Consider the following 16,613-nt stretch of genomic DNA (forward strand, 5'->3'; position numbering starts at 1 on the left):
CGACTCAACAAGCATTTTCGCGCTCGACTTGAGATATTATCATCTTGCCCTTGATTATATCTAGTGGTGCACGTACAGTAGGCTTTCAAAGTCAAATGCATGTATGTTTAATTATTGGAGGGAGATATCTTTGAGCTTATAGCCCGCATAGACGACTTCACATAGATGATTAGCATGCCGAGAGGTTGCATGTGAGATGGACTCCGCACGATTGGATTTCGCATGCAAGAAAGTCGGGCTTCATACTTCGCCACCGCATGCTTGATTGGAGAGAACGTCGTCATCTCGTCCTTAATTGGATAAAGCATCTGACTATAGTACGTGCATGGCAAGGAGTGCAATCTATATGGAGTTATCAAGATGATCACGGGTTGGGTAAATTTTATCATGTTGCCTAGAGTCGGTTACGTCCGATATACATCTGTGATCATATCAGGAGGCTACCAAGTTTAAGTGCCTTCACTATATTTATCGTTGAAGACTCCTATAAGTCTTTGATATGCTTTGGGTCAATACCTATGGCCCTAAGTAACTCTATATAAAGGAGTTCGAGCAGACTCACTAAAAACAACAACAAATCAACAACTCAACTCTACAAAATACAATACAATTCTCGACCTAGTCGAACCTCAGACGCTCCCCGGAGCTTTCCTTTCGTTTCCTCGTACGCTCTCCGGAGCTTTCTCTTTCTTTTTTCCTCTCCTTCCCAATTGAAGCTCTGCTCGATCCTACGTCGAGTATCGATATTGTGACGCTCAGGCGGACTACTGTAAGTCCTTGCCCAGTACGCAAGGCGAATCTGAAGAACCCTGCGGTGGAGTTGGTGCTCTCTCCATCCTCAGTCGCTTGATTAGAAGCAAAAGGCTAAGCGCACCCCGCTACTATAACCACTACATTTCGCGTCCGCACAGTGACACGCCCGCAACAACTAAAAAAGACTTTGCTCGCCCAGACATACCGGTGTGGCCAAAACAGGGGCAAAAAACATTCGAGAGCGAAACTGGTTTGAGCCGACTCAAACTAGAACCCCAAAGAAGAGCAAATTAGGAGGCGTTGAAGGACCTCAGAGGGCTTCTGCTTACATTAATACTTCATTACTTCTATATATAAGAGTAGATTATCAACGAGACATCTGTAAGGATTACAAACAGATGGAGCAAGTTGCATATTTTCTCTTGATCGTGGGGAGTACGAGTCTGGTTGAAAACGAAGAGTGAAGAAGAAAGGAAGACAAAGTTAGGTCTCGACGAGTTTCGTGATTCGGAGTGAGTGAGTTGAAGTTGAAGATGAGCATGCACGGTAAATATGACCCATCCTTTGGTTTCTGTTTTAGATTTATGAATCTAAAAGATAATAGCTTTTTGTTTTTCATTGACAAAGCATGATCAAATGAAGAAGAAGTGTTTTGTGTGTCACAAGCATGATCAAATAGCTCATTCGTGCCATTTGATGCAGTTTTTAAGAGAGGGAAAAGAACGCATGGCTTGCTTGTTAATCACTTTTCCATGAAGTGGATTCGATCGTTATAGAGAGAGTTCAAATTTGACTATTGCTGTTGTTACAGATTTCACATACTGTCGTTTTGAATTCTGAAACCATGTTTGTGCTTATTCTAATTGATAACACCAAAGGAGAAAGAAATTAGAGAAGAAAAGTGTTGAGAGAGTTTCAGACCTCTCTGCCTTTTGGATTGCATGTGTGACAAGTGGCCACTTCTTCACGATCGACCCACAGATTTACAGTTCTCATCTCTTGATCTACCTTTTCCTCTAAGCCACACTCCAGTATCAACTTTGGGCTTTTGAGATCAGGGATTTTGATTCTGTTTTCTCATCCCCAAATTGAAACTTGATTATATTCTGCTCGGACAATATCTGTTTCTCATCTAATTCAGGTAAGATTATCATAAGGGTTTCTCTTATTCGATCTATTATTTGGTTTCTCTGCAACTTCTGCATTGGTTAATTGCTTTGTAAGTTTCTGAGTTACATTTCATATTGATCAGTGGTATTGAATAAATTTTTGGGCAGAAAAAACCTGAGGTTTTGTATGTTGCAAAAATGATCCAGTTCTGTCATATACTTGGGTTAAACAAACTATTAGATCAAATCTGGGACCTGATCATAAACTTAGCACATATTATCAGTTTACTGGGGTTTGGGACATACAAATGTTTGCTTTTTGTGTAGGATATGAATGAGAAATGGTATTACAGAATGGACTAGTCCATTTGTAGATGCTCAGCAGTTACAAATTAAAACTATAAATGTTAAAGGGAAGAGGGGAAGTCGAAAGAAAATTTGAAGTGCAAGTAAAGGTTCAGTACTGCTAGAAGTAGCCATGCTTAAAGATTTGGCTACTGATGTCACAAACTTTGGTTCAGATTTGGGTTTGCTAGAATATTACTTTTCTTGGTTTTACCTTGGCTGACTGGTTAGTACTAAATGTTGGCCTTTGGGTTTGATTTCAGGTAGCTTTCTAATTTAATAGTGTAGTGAAATGTAGAATCATGGTAAGATATTTTGGTCTAAAGAGTTGTTCATGTTTTGTTCTCTGTTGGGGATTCTGGGATCTTTACCAATGGTACTTATAGCTAATATATGTTGACGACCCTTTTCAATTTTTTCTTGTCATTCTGTTGTTTATAGGTGAATGTTGATACTGTGTGTGATTGTCATCCATAGTTAGAGAAGATCAGGTGTTTATTTATTTTGTGGGCTTCTGATTTCAAGTGCTCTCATTTTATATTTGAAATTGCAGATGAAAGAATAACTCAATAAGATCAGGTACATCAAGCCTCATTCTCCGTGGCCGCTTCATTTTCATGTTAACTTTTCAAGTTATTGGCAAGTTGATGCAGTAGTGACCAAATCCATGTGCCATGGTTAGATACTTATTCCCATATACAGAGTAAGCTGGGAAAATAAATTATGTTTCTCATGATGAAATCAAGTATTCTGTTTTGTTTGTCCAGCATTGGTGCTCAATTGATATTCCTTTTTACAATTTCTGTACAATTTTCTTCTTGGGTATTGAGAAATTTCTCTTTGGAAGCTAACAGTATCAAATACAATTTCTCTAATCAATCGCTCAATACCAAAGAAGAAATTTCTTCTTTGGTATTGAGCTGCATAAACCAGATCCTAGACATACTGCCGACGTTTTTGATACTGTTAGCTTCCCACTCATGTGATATTCAGTTATTATCACATAATGTCTGTTTTTAATCTAGTGGTTTCTTAAGTACTAGCACACTTAAAGTTTCTGTTTGGTTAAGAACTTGGTGATGACAAGGCTCTATTCAGTCATATGGGATCTGATATGATCACTTCTGATCAGGTAACATTTTGTTTCTATTCTTCCAGAATTGTTCTTCTGTAATGCATTTATGTGTATAACAAAGTCCATTAAGCTTGCAGGGAGAACAGCTTATATTGATTGAAAACTCTAATAACCCAGGCAATGAAAGAAGTCATCGAAGATCACCAGCTCTCCTCGTGTTAACGGAGTCTCTAAAGTTAGTGATAGGTGAGCACTTTTAACTAGTGTTTGTCCAAGTGTTCAACTTTCAGATTTGAGTGAAATTTATCATATACTTGATCTTTTTCTTTTGGCATATCTGTTTTTAAGTTTAATATCTTGTTACTGAGTTTTGCTACCAATAATTGGTGTCCGATGGCCAATACACACCATTTGAAATTGTTTTGATAGCCATTTAGTAGTGAATTAATAAACAAACTAATATAAAGAAACTTGAGAAGAGAAGCGTTGAAGAGAGTTCAATCTTGACTGTTTTTTAGCCTTGCTTGTTTTAGTTAAAAGTATATTTCTGCTTTTATTTTGGTAGCGGTAGCTAGTGTCTGAATCCTGAAACCATGTTTGTGCGTTCTACTCTGTTTCAGATACAAAGTAGATGAAAAAGAGAATCTTGATTACACTTGGTTTACTGGTAAGAGAATGATTCTATATCGTGTTGAACTAGAAATTTGGCCCTAGAATCATCCAAACTGAAATTGCATCACCAGCTGAATAAACTGTTTATTCTTGTACATTCAGGTAGTTGCCTTTAAGCCTTGGCCTAGTTGTGTCGATGATTTTACATTTTATGCAGTATTATTAGTCAATATGGGCAGCGATGTACATTGAACAGAGAGAACAGACTAATCCTCTACTCAACTTCTTATGACATACTCTACAATCTACATGCATGTACAGGAACCCCAAAATAATCTCAAACTCCTGTGAGAATCTCCTTCTTCACCAATCTGCCAGTCTCCAGAGTATTTTCATGGTTCCATGTGTGTGGAGATGGTGAAGTAAGTAGCGGCCACAAGATACTCCTGTGTCTCCTAGCTCTGCGAAGAACCTTCTTTGTGTGTAACCTAAGGACACCATTCACAGCCTTCAGATAATTGCTCGAGTCATGGTCCCGTAAGATTGTACCTTCTGAACCATAAGCTGTAGGATCGCTTAGGGTTTCTAGTGGATGCGGGTTGTTTAAGAAGGCCCTAAGGACGCTTGAAGAGTACCCATGTCGAGTCTTGTCTAAAGCATAGAGGGCACTCCCCATAGGGAGAAGGGGGTGTGGCGGAGATGAGTTTTCATCAGGTTGCAGAATGAATAGTTTACCCATTGGAGTGTACAACATTTTCTGCATAAAAAGACAGGCAATAGAAGAAGTGAGTCACAAGCCAAACTTTGAATTTAGTGAAAAGTTGATCATATATACCATGATCTAGTGACATATAGTGGTACTAACCTTTTTTATCAGACAAGGGTGTGATCTAAATGAACCACTTAAACGCTTGAGGAGCGTAGCCACATGGTTTGGGTAGTTGCAGGAGAAGGCTCTTGGGACAATGTCTCTATGCATCATCACACAATGGATTTGGTTCTCATCCACACCCAAATCGTCTAGTATTTTCTGGCCTCCGCAAAACACAAATGGTGAGCCAAATGTCACAACTGGCCTGAGAGTGGAGGGATTGACAATCTTCTTGGTCAGTAACATCAAGTGAACTAGAAGAGAAAGGCTTCCTCCAAGAGAATGGCCAGTGAACTGAAGCTTTGCACGCTCCCCGTATCTCTTCAAGTGCTCCATTATTTGTGGCAAAAATTGCTCGTACATTCCCTTTGCTGCTTCATAGATTCCTCTGTGAACAAGTACATTTGTTTCCTGTACAAATATTTAAGGTTTGTCAGCGGTTTCTCATTTTCTTCCCAGACAGCAGCCAGTATGGAGTTCTGTATCTTATGCTTACCTCAAACTTTGTGGGTTCAAAGAAGAGGTTCGCCTGCCAGGATGCAAGGGAGTCTGAACCCTGCAAGTCATGAACAATTTGCTTAGTTACAATTGCATAACATCTCTGTGTCAGATTAGAGTACCATCTAGATGAAGGGGTAAATAATTACCTGGATCACGAAACAGCGAGTACATGTACTGGTGTCATCACAAACAAACCATTCACAAGGTGCAGTGTGGGGTGACCGAAGGTCCTGCGCTGTTTCTTGTTTTACCTTTTCCCCTGCTGTAACCATGAGTGTCATTGTTGATGCGGTTAAGGAAGCAGCTACCTCTGACTTGAGATTTCTGGGGGAGCTACCTCCTTCATCTCGTTGTTGTAGTTGATCTGCATTTATGAATGAATTATCTACATCACCACCATCCATGTCACGCGAGCGAACATAAGATGCTGCTGAGGCTGCAATTTCGTAAGCAACAGATGGATGACATGAATGCTTTTTCTCAGAGTCTATAGCTGCCTCTGAACTGGATTCTTCATCAACTACAGGTACACGGGTAGAGTCCTGATCAAGTATTTCTTTAAATTCCTCTGCCTCTGCTTTCTTTTCTAGAGAAGATGTTACAAACTGTAGGCCATAATATCTCTTCAAATCATCAGCCTGCACACACATGCAATGATATACTAAGGATTTACTTCACATGGTTGACATACTTAACTTTTGAACATCTCTACTTTTCAATGTAAGTGTATGATTTATGAACTACGCTGAAGAAAGACATTACCATACCTTGATCAGTGGTATTACATATGCCAGGTTGCTCAAGAAGGCTAGCTGAGAAAATTGTTTGGTATCAGACCATGGTACCTTGACCGAAAACCTTTTGAAAAATTCGGGAGTTATCTCTCCATCATCTTCATCTGTACTATAATCCACTGAGCAACCACCCTCTCCACATTCACAATCACCATCTTCAACTTCTCGGCAACCACTGTCTTCATCCCCAACCTCTTTCTGCTGCCTATTCCTCCATTTACTTCTGATCTCCACAAGCCTCTCCACCCAATTAGCTCTCTTTATCTCTTGATCTCCTTCCCCTTCACCCGTCTCACCAGAGTTATCGACCATTTCCATTTCCATTTCCCTCTCCGCCATGGTCATATGCTTACTCGTGTCTGCATCGAACAAAAATGATCTAACCGAGTTTGGGAGAATGGAGCTCGAAAACTGAAAGGGGAATAAGCCCATGGACCGGCTGTTCTTTAGTTTTGGTTGCACTGATGCAGCATGAATAGGCTTGATGCAGTAGCAAAGATGGTTATCAGAATAAGACCGCCGCATACAGCTGGCACGTCTGTAAAGGTCTTTGCTGGACCGTGATCGCCGAAGACCACTCTGCTCTTTAAAGACGTCTATAGGCCTTGTGGAAGCCGGAGAGCTAGGTATAGATAATAATGAAGTGCATGCCATGGTTGTAACAGACTGCAAGTGAAGTTCAGCAAAGCTCTTGGTAGCTTCAACTTTTCCAAAGGTATTATACTATCAAAACTTGCCCTGAAAGATGAGGATCAAAGTAGGTTAGCGAACAATGTCTAACTCTTTGTGAAGATTGGCAATTCGGCCAAGTTCTGGCAAGTTCTTGAAATTGTATTAGCCTGTAATAATGGACTTATATAATCAACTACCTCCTCTTTGTTAACAACGGAGACATTTGGAAACTACCATTATGTACACAAGGCTATTACTAGTCCATTGATCACTATGGGGGTTTGAAGTCATTAAACATGCTATTTAGACAAAAACATCGCTATGATTTTGGACAAATCAATACATCGTAATATTCGAGAACATAATGAAACCATCACTAATATAGATAGTTATAAGTTTTTAACTATGATTTTATCGTAAAAATCCAATGTAACGTACCTACTTTAAACATTAGGGTTTGACCAATAACAAGTTAACAATGCATGTTTGCTAGGAGATGATGACCACATTTCTTTGGACAACATTGTCGAGAAGGTCCATATAACCTTACGCGTAAAACAAGCCTCTATTCGAGCATAAAATAGATACCCTTTACAACGTTTTTACCTTTTTTGATACATGTATAACAACTTCCATCAGGGAGCTTTCATTGTTGTACAATGACTCCAACCTTGTAGGGGAAAGATTTGGGTTTTAATAAGATGCTACGTGAGCTTTATGAGTTGTTTCTTGAGCTTAGTTTTTTCTTTGGAAACAAAGGGTCACTTCCTTAGAGTGATCGAGCTTGCTTAAATACAAGCTCGAAAGTGTCTGTAGTAAAATGAATCAGCTGGTTTCCAACTAATTAGTTTGTAGAACTAATTTTCCTTCACAAATGCTTCTTCCAAATAAATTGTGATAATTACTCAGTATTAATACTACATGGATTTCAAGTAATTCGGTGCACCTAAAAAAATTCATTCATAGTATTTGATTGCTTCTAATATGGGGTATAGTTGTTGCAACCAATTAATATGGAAAAATAGCTAAGTCGTTTCTTCTAGTTTCTTGCATCGATCCAATTTCTTTAGCCACAAGATTATTCAACATGAAGCAATCATAAATCTCATGCAAGGGGATAGGTGTCTTGGTAATTCGAATTAATACGTTTCATTATTTTGGTAGTTTTAGTTGTTAGCTTCAATTCGATGGTTTACCTTGACTCACCCCATCGACAAGAATCTCTAGCTAACCAAACCTTAGGAGTGCCCGCCCTTCCTATCTATCTGTATAGGAATTGCACTTTAACTTGTATATATTCTAATCTTTGATCAAACAAAACTTGTTGTTCTAAGATTGTTTTGTTTATCTTTTTGAAGACAACAAATTAACCTATGACGGTTGTGATGACCTGCTTGAAAATTCTTAGACATGCTTGTTTCTACAAAATGGATCTTTTCTAGTAATTATCGTGATTAGGTAGTTGATTAACGGAAGTTAAAGCCGACCCCATATTACTTTAAGAAGTTTTCAAGTCTTAAAACTGTTATTATTTATTTCTTGATCGATAAGGTAGAACATATATATGACTGAAATATTAAAATGACTGTAGAATCAGATCTTATATGAGAACATTTCAATAGCATAAAAAAAAACTCGGACAGAAGAAAAAAAGTGTAAAAAATTTCGGCCACCAGTAAAAACATAACTACTAAATCATTCCATGATCAGTTTAGTAATCTCAATTGTCTCCCAGCAAACCTTCATTAAAAACCAAGTGATTCTAGTTTTTCTCATACACTGGATCAATATACATATATACACACACACACACTAAGTGATTCAAAGATCTAAAACTACGTACATATAATTTTAAAAATTTCTCTATTTCTGCATTATGTTCTCTATTTTGAATTGGGATGGAACAACTTGGAAAAAGTATTCGAGTGCTGTTTTTTGTGCTCTAGCTCTTTGAAATGAATTATGCATGGTTTGACTGTAGAACCAAAAAAAAAACGAAAACAAATAGCAAGAGGAACATATCTCCCACAAAAATCATAAAAACACAGCTCAATATAAAAACAAATCCAGAAAATGCAAGGAACAAAGACAGTACATACTCATGCTATACATAACAAAACTTAAACCCAGAAAAGAAATATATGTGAAGAAGGTACCTTAAAACTTCGCCGGTGATATATGCGAAAGCTTGTCTTTTCACAGTATCACATTGTCAAGGAGACCATAAACACTGAACCAGGCGGCCATATCATGGCCGGAGCCCCGACGATGGAGGATATTCCGGTTAAAATGCTCGAGGTGATCGTTATCTGAGAATGTAGGATGATGAACACAAAGTGAACTTAGACGCGATTCTGAATATTTTGATGCTGATCGATCTTGATATGTGGTTTCAGAAACCTCTTGTTTTCTCGGGTTTTCTTTCTTTCTTTGTTTCTCGGAGTAAGATCTGGCTTTTACTATAATTGGAGGAATTAATATATAAGGAGGAGGTTACAGAAACAGCCATGAAGAATCTGTTCACGTGGACTTGAGGAGTTGCCACCTCCGAATCAATTTCTTTATGTCCAAAATGCCCTCATGATTCTGTTCTGGTTTGCCAACCTTAATCCACCATTAGTTTTTAAGTAATCACTACAACTCGATCTACCCAATTCCTTACCATTGATTAGTTGTAAAGGAAATCAGAAGTAGGAGATTGACATCCTATACATCTAATCAATATCTTAGGGCTAAACATTTTAACATGTTTCATATAGTCTTAGGTTATGTATGTGTAGTTTTACAAGTGAATAATGCAACATAGATTTAGTTTAGAGCTTTATACTTACAAATACAAATATACAAAATTAATCAGAACTTTTCTCTTCTTTGTTTTGAGATCTTGTTTTCATATTCATGATATATATTTACTTGACTACTAGATTTTTGTTTTAAAAATGACAAGACGGATGCATTTCAATCTCCGGGTTCAATCTCTTTATTGCGATCAAAATAATTAAAGATCTACAAAACTAAAATATACCTATGTCATAAATTATTTCAAATATATACTTTGTTCAATATCAGAATGTGTAACTTTCCACATACGTGCTGAATATCATCAATTCATCGTCACCAGCATCAGATGCATATAGGTGCAAACAAGGATGATATCAAAGAAAGGGAAAACTATATAAATGGGAAATATTTTTATGTTGATAGCAAGCTCTTTTATACAATGGAGATGATTAATCAGAAGCAACATTCACTTGGGCTCTAATCAGGGTCATTTTCGTCAGACCAGCTAGAGGAATAAAAAACTGCAAGTTCATGCGAGGCAGCACCACCGTAACATATGCAAAGCTGACAAAACAAAGGTTTGTCCAGACCTTCATAAATCGTAACCGACTGTTAAAGCCCCGCTGTATTTTTCCCGGCCAGATGTGCGGTTGCATGTAGCACCCGACCACAGTAGCTTACACATTTCATCCACCGGCTGGCCGGTTACACTAGTACTATTACACTACTGCATGCAACCCGGCCACCTCCATCCTTCTCCTGTTTCCCTCCATTTCCAGCGGCACCGGCATGACGTGGCACTCCGGTTTCCTCTTGTTTTTCCATTGCGCAGTGCGGCCACGTCTCCGTTTAGCAGAGCTTCTGTGAGTTCTGTCAGTGCCGAAACGCCGGGAGGTTATACTATGGCCTTCTCGGGTCGTGTGTGTGAACCGGAAATGGAAGAATGTTTGGGGCTTCGTGTTATTGGACTGAAGTGAAGTTGAAGCAAATACTACGTTTGGGCTTTGATTTCTGCAATGCAAGAGATTTTTTGTATAGTTGGCCCAATTGGCCAGCATGGATGGGTCATGCGTATATATCTAATCTTCACACAAGAAAATTCATTTGCATTGACCAAAAAAAAAAGAAAATTCATTTGCAACTATGTTTTATAAAAACATTTCACAGATTGTTAGGGTTATATATATGACTCGTTTGTCCTTCATGGGTTAGAGCCGCTACCTAATGGGATGTCGATGTTTTCTTACCAACTATGTTGGCAGTTTGTTAGACTAGTCTTCTGGTTTTGATGATAATTTTCTTGTCTCATGGTGCACCGGAAAACTGGCAGGCTGGAAATTATTTTCCGACCCTTTGCTCTAATATTTATTATAAATGGTCCATTTAGTGGCTTATGCTTGTTTTGTAAGTTGTAATTTATTCTATATGAATGACAACTCATTTGATCAAAAAGGTGAGTGGCTTGGTTTTAGTTAACCCCACTTGTTGAGCTTCCTGGTAGTCTCAAGTCCCAACTCAAGTTTGAACCACAATACGGTTAAAGTGGTCATGTATTGTGTTGCAATACACAATTAGATAATTTCACATGTGTCACTAGATTTGTTCCTAACAAGCTTCTAAAACACCCACTGACACAATTAAAAGCAGAAAATTAAACATAATTTTCACCGAGGTGTATCCACCCCTTTAGGTTTAGAGATATCGATCCATCGACATCCTAGTCATTTCAAGGTTTAAAAGTTAAAACCGTGAAACTATGTCCAAGCATCGTTTCCTTGTCTAGTTGAGTTGTAGGAGTGTAACTGTCACACATATATCTACTTCAATGATCACTGTGTTTCGTGATCTGTCTACTTTAACTCATCATGCACAATAGAACGTCAACCTCAAACAGTTCAAAACCTTCACGGGTACTGTCACGACTCATATGAAACCAAACCAACTAATATCATTCAGATTTTGGCAGATGCCTTTGGTTCAATCCAAGATTCCAGATGCATATTCTCCATTACTTTCGATTATTATGCCATTTCTAATTTCGTATATTGGAATCTACTCGAGTACTCGACCTTATCCACTCATTCATGATTCATCTATGCAAAGTTGCAAACCAGCCAAAAGAAACCACTACCGAATCTCTCAAAAATATCCAATCAAAACAACTACTTTGATAAGTTCATAATAAGCTTTGTACCCGAAAGTGAAAAAGCTTAACTGCAGGTATAATTACGGGAAAATCATCATGGAAAAACAAAGCTCTATCTTCCCAGAAATCATGGGATTCTAGCAGGGTTTCTTTCATCATCGAAAAAAAAAAAAAAGGGGATTCTAGGGTTTGTAGTGAGAACCAACCCTAAGGCCACACGATAGCCTCTCCTCTGCACGCCTTGATGATTACGTTCTTCTTTGGAGGTTTGTACTCTGTAGAATAAGAGTAAAACTCCAGTGAAGTTTGGTTTACTTAATAATTAGTACTAGCTAGACGTGGTCCATTTTCCAGAAAGTTGTTGTGTACGTCAAGTCTGTAGACTAGTCTATTAGCTTCGTTAATCTTATCGTTATTTTCGATCTCTTTCTCTACAACATTCGTTTAATTAAGTCCTTGATTTGTTCAATTGCTTCTGTTTTCTAATAGCTTGGTCTATTCAAATCCTGCTTCTTTTTCTATTCAATTGTTTTCTGTATATCAGATCATATCTAAAGTAAAGTTTCGCTCTAAATTAAAATATGAAGTTTTTTATTTGACTCACTTTTTCGTTATATGTTCATATCTCTATCGTTCAGATTATTGATACTAATGTATAGATCATTCATACAAAATATCATCAAGATTGATGATCGTTTTGTGTAAATAACGATTATGAAAACTTAAACGATCATCAAATTCGATGAAACTTTACATAAGTGATCTATACATTTGATTCTACAAACTAAACGGTGAAGATGTCGAAGTATGACTTAAAAGTGAGTCAAATAAAGAACTTTACATTTTAATTTCAAAGCTTCGTTCTAGATAGAAACTATATAATATATATATATATATATTATATATATAAAACTAAAAACATAATGATTCGATGGAAATGCAGAATTGCAATGCTAGCTTTTGGTCTCTTTCATATATACCATAGCCTTACTCCTCTTTCAAAGAGAGAATGATTATTTTCATCGCAGGACGGACACAACATTTGAGTTTGTAGTTTTGAACTTTTGATTAATGTTCAATATATAATTTTTATTTTCATGCTAGCTTGTAGATGTCAATCATGTCTGCATTGTTCTGCTCAAAGAATAGGACTGCACAATATACAAAATTAGCTAACTCGTTACTGTATAAATATAGTTTTCGTCTGTTTTCTTTGAGCAATATTATGAGAGCTCTGTGTTAACTCTATATTTCATAATTTGCAAAACATTTATTGGAAGTGCTTGGACGATCTCATTGCTCGTTGTGCAATCCTTGTCATGAAAAAAGCCAGAGAAAATTGAAGCACCTTGGTCTGTGCATGCAAGGGTACTGATCTCTTAGCTATACTTTAACAATGCTCCAATGAAGTCGAAGCTCATTGAATTTTGGAATATGGACAATGGCAAGCACGAAAGCTCCATATAGTAATAATCTTGTCCCTTTAAAATCCTGGGTTGCCAATCATATTGCAGCAGGTATACATCCCCATTATATAGCTGTGTTTTTACCTTCACTCGGTTCCACTCCGCTGATGATAGTCTTTTCACGCACACGAAGGAATTTAGAAGTTGCAGCATTAGCCTTTTCACACGAATAACTAAAGGCTAGTTTGATATTGTTGTGAATTTTTAAAAAAAAAACTATTGCTGTTGTATTATAAAAATAATTAGTTATGAATTAAAACAGTTTTGTGTTTGGTAAATATTAGTTTTAAAAATGTTGCTAAGATAAAATTTATTAATTTTCCAATGTTTTAGTGACAGTTATTTTTAAAAGTAACATTCAGGAGTTGTTGTCAGTGACCTGTAATTTTCAAAAAAATATATTTTTCTTTCATTTACCAAATACTATAAAATCTAAAAGTTTGATTAAAAGCTGATTTTTTAAAAAAAATTAAAGCTATACCAAATTAGGCTTAAGAACATAATGTAGATCCTCAGTAATCTGATACAGCTTACAAGCAACTAAGCAAGGAAGAGAATCAACTTTACTAAACTGAGACTCGGGAGACAATTAAAAATGTCGTGTTTTGTTTGTGTAACATTAATTACCCTATTTCAAATCGGTATTCTTCTTAAAATATGCATATAATAAAGTCTCAAACAATATGAAATTGCATGGAGAGTCTCATATAATTTGTTCATCAATTACATAAAAATGAGACGCTAAACGCCATAATGATTTGGGATTGTGAATTTTTATTTCTTTTTGTTTTAAGAGTTTTAATTAATTTCCCCATAGGAAAACAAAATCACAAACCTGTATCTCATGATATGGGAGGGTGAATATGCGAATGAAAAATGGATAAAATGAAGAAGTCATCAACTTAATAGTCCTCATTAGAACCACTATTCTCGTGATATGACATCACTTGCTAATATTCCACACTTTCACTCCTTAAATATTTGCTAAAAATGAACGATATTATCAACATCACCTTTTTTTCTTTTCTTAATATCTTCGTCTCATTGTAAAATCGCTTTCTTGATGAATAATCAAAGAGAAGAAATTCAACAAGTCAAAAAAAAAGAAATGGTCGAATTTGAGTGACTGCGAACACGTGCATACTGTGACAAGGACCTCAGAAACAATATTGCAATGCTCTGTTAACACTCAGAATTGATTATTGGACCCGTCTTAACCTATAATTGCAAACTCAAAATTAATGCTTACTTCCATTTATGTTCGTTGAAATTAATCTTGTCCTATCGATCTTTCAAAAAAAAAAAAAAATTAGGTCAATTGTTCCTATCATCTAAATATGTGATATTCATTGTATGTGGAAAGTCATGTGTCATGTGTTCTTCCATAGATAAGAACAAAACGTGATAAATATATCAAACTTTTTTTTTGTTTTGCATGTAAATTGCAAACCCTAATTAAGCTTCATGAATCAAAAGTGTGACATTCTATTTAGGAAGAATTTTAGTGAAACTGTTTTTGTTTCAAAAATTTATGGAGCCGTAGCACCATTAGAATGGTTCAGACACTGTTGGCATGATTGGGTGCGGGCGAACTGTTCCGACATGGAGGTATGGTCGTTGGGAGATGCGGTGGTGCAGGGTTGGAGGCCGGTGGTTTGCAGCGGCAAGTGTTCGTGTCGTGGTTATGATGTCGTTTTTAGAGATTATTTTAACGTCGGTCATCTCTTGTTGTTAATATAATGAGGAGGTTGCATGTACATATATGCTGACAATTTCGACATATAGTGTATGAAATGATTGGTTCTTTTTTAAGTTAACTATATGAAACTATGGATGTATCAAAACTTCTGGAATATGTTAGGTTACAGTTGAACCTCTATCGATTATTGCCTACTGTAATTGTTGGTGGTTAGGTAGGGCGGCGAGTGAGAAATTTTTGTCCACCACCGATATCCTTGGGCCTATGGTCTGTAATTTTGATTACATATAAAGATTTTACCTTTCTAAAATAAATAATAAATAAACGTACAATATTAAACAATTGATTGCCTAAAAAAAGTTGGATGCTTCATCACTCTACCTTTTTTTTTAATGCGTCTATTGTCACCCCACAAATCACTTTGCTCACCCCACACGTTATTGATTTATTGAATTACCAAAATACCCTGATGTAAAATTACAGCAAGGGACAATAAGTTGTTACAAATTACAATTTTTTTTATCTTTTTGTTTTGGATGAACACAAATTTCATAACTCTAACCCATATTTATCATATTCGGTCGTGAGTATGAAGACACAAGCATTTAACCTGAAGATGAGGTAAATTGTTTGTATTTTTTTTTTGTTGATGATTCGTCTATCCATTTACTCATTATTTCCCATGTCGACTTTGTATGTAAATTCTCATGGACAACTATATATTGTACCGTATTTATGAACAACGGATAAATTAGTTCAAGAAACTTAGAAGTATGGAAGACGTTGCTATTAGATATACATTTACAGACATTGTGCATCTTGATATCGACTGATATCATTGAGTTGTTAAATTTGAAAGTTTTTTCTTTTTCTTTAACTTGGATTTATATTTTCATGTGAATTTTTGTTCACTTGGTGATTTTACTTACCTTGAACAAATATGAATTTCACAAAATATATATGAAGAGAATGTAGGGTGAACAAAGAATGTAAGATGAACAAAATAGAATTGAGAAAATGGTTTTTTAGGTATTGTTAATGTGTGAACAAAGTAGACTTACAATTAAAATTATATGAGTGGGGTGTAAAGAGAATGTGAGGTGAGCAAAGTGGTTTGTGGGGTGACAATAGACACACTTTTTTTTTTTTGATCAGGTAAACAATATTACAATTTTGTGAGTCAAACTCACAACCTCTAACTTACTAAGGGAAGACTATACCGCTAGACCAAATTGTACTGGGCTTCATCACTCTACTTTAAATCGATGCTTCTCTAATCTATTTTTGCCTCTTTTGGGATATTAAAAATGAAGAAAAAGAATCTAAAATTTTCAAAAAAGAAAATAAGTGTGTGTTGTCTATTTATGAATGAAGATAACTAACAGTATCACGAGGAAGGATCGACACACAATTAGTAGAGAAAGTTGCATTTGGGTGTGGCCGGGGTTGCAAAGCAAAAGATGTGGTTTTCCATGAATGAATGGGGGAGGATGAGAGAATAACTTAGAAAGTGAGCAGAAGAAAACATCACAAGATTTACAAGATGTAAGGAAATGACAAAAGCATATATCGACCGAAAGAAAGGTTTGTTTCTTATTGCCAAACTGACTCATCTTTCTTGTTTTTAATCGATTATCACATGGCAAGCGTGACTGAGAAAGCCAAGCAAGCAAGCATTACCTAAAAAAGCTGGGATCCAAGAGAAGCAAACCCTAGTAGCAGCCAGAAACAGTCACACGTACGGGACGATAAGAATCGGAGATCGATAAGCAATGTATAATTATATGCA

General features: G+C 36.5%; 1 protein-coding gene across 1 annotated transcript; it reads right to left on the reverse strand.

The window, feature by feature from the left end:
* Nucleotides 1–4,196: 4,196 nt before the first annotated feature.
* Nucleotides 4,197–8,964, reverse strand: LOC101293815. The gene is made up of 6 exons (XM_004306637.1): nt 8,889–8,964; nt 6,034–6,798; nt 5,413–5,904; nt 5,262–5,321; nt 4,760–5,176; nt 4,197–4,651 (listed from the first exon to the last, which is right to left on the reverse strand). Exons 2-6 carry the CDS (start codon nt 6,712–6,714, stop codon nt 4,232–4,234), a joined length of 2,070 nt encoding a protein of 689 aa, XP_004306685.1. The 5' UTR covers nt 6,715–6,798; nt 8,889–8,964; the 3' UTR covers nt 4,197–4,231.
* Nucleotides 8,965–16,613: the final 7,649 nt, after the last annotated feature.

Source organism: Fragaria vesca, linkage group LG7, assembly GCF_000184155.1.
Source record: "Fragaria vesca subsp. vesca linkage group LG7, FraVesHawaii_1.0, whole genome shotgun sequence".
Taxonomy (NCBI): Eukaryota; Viridiplantae; Streptophyta; class Magnoliopsida; order Rosales; family Rosaceae; genus Fragaria; species Fragaria vesca.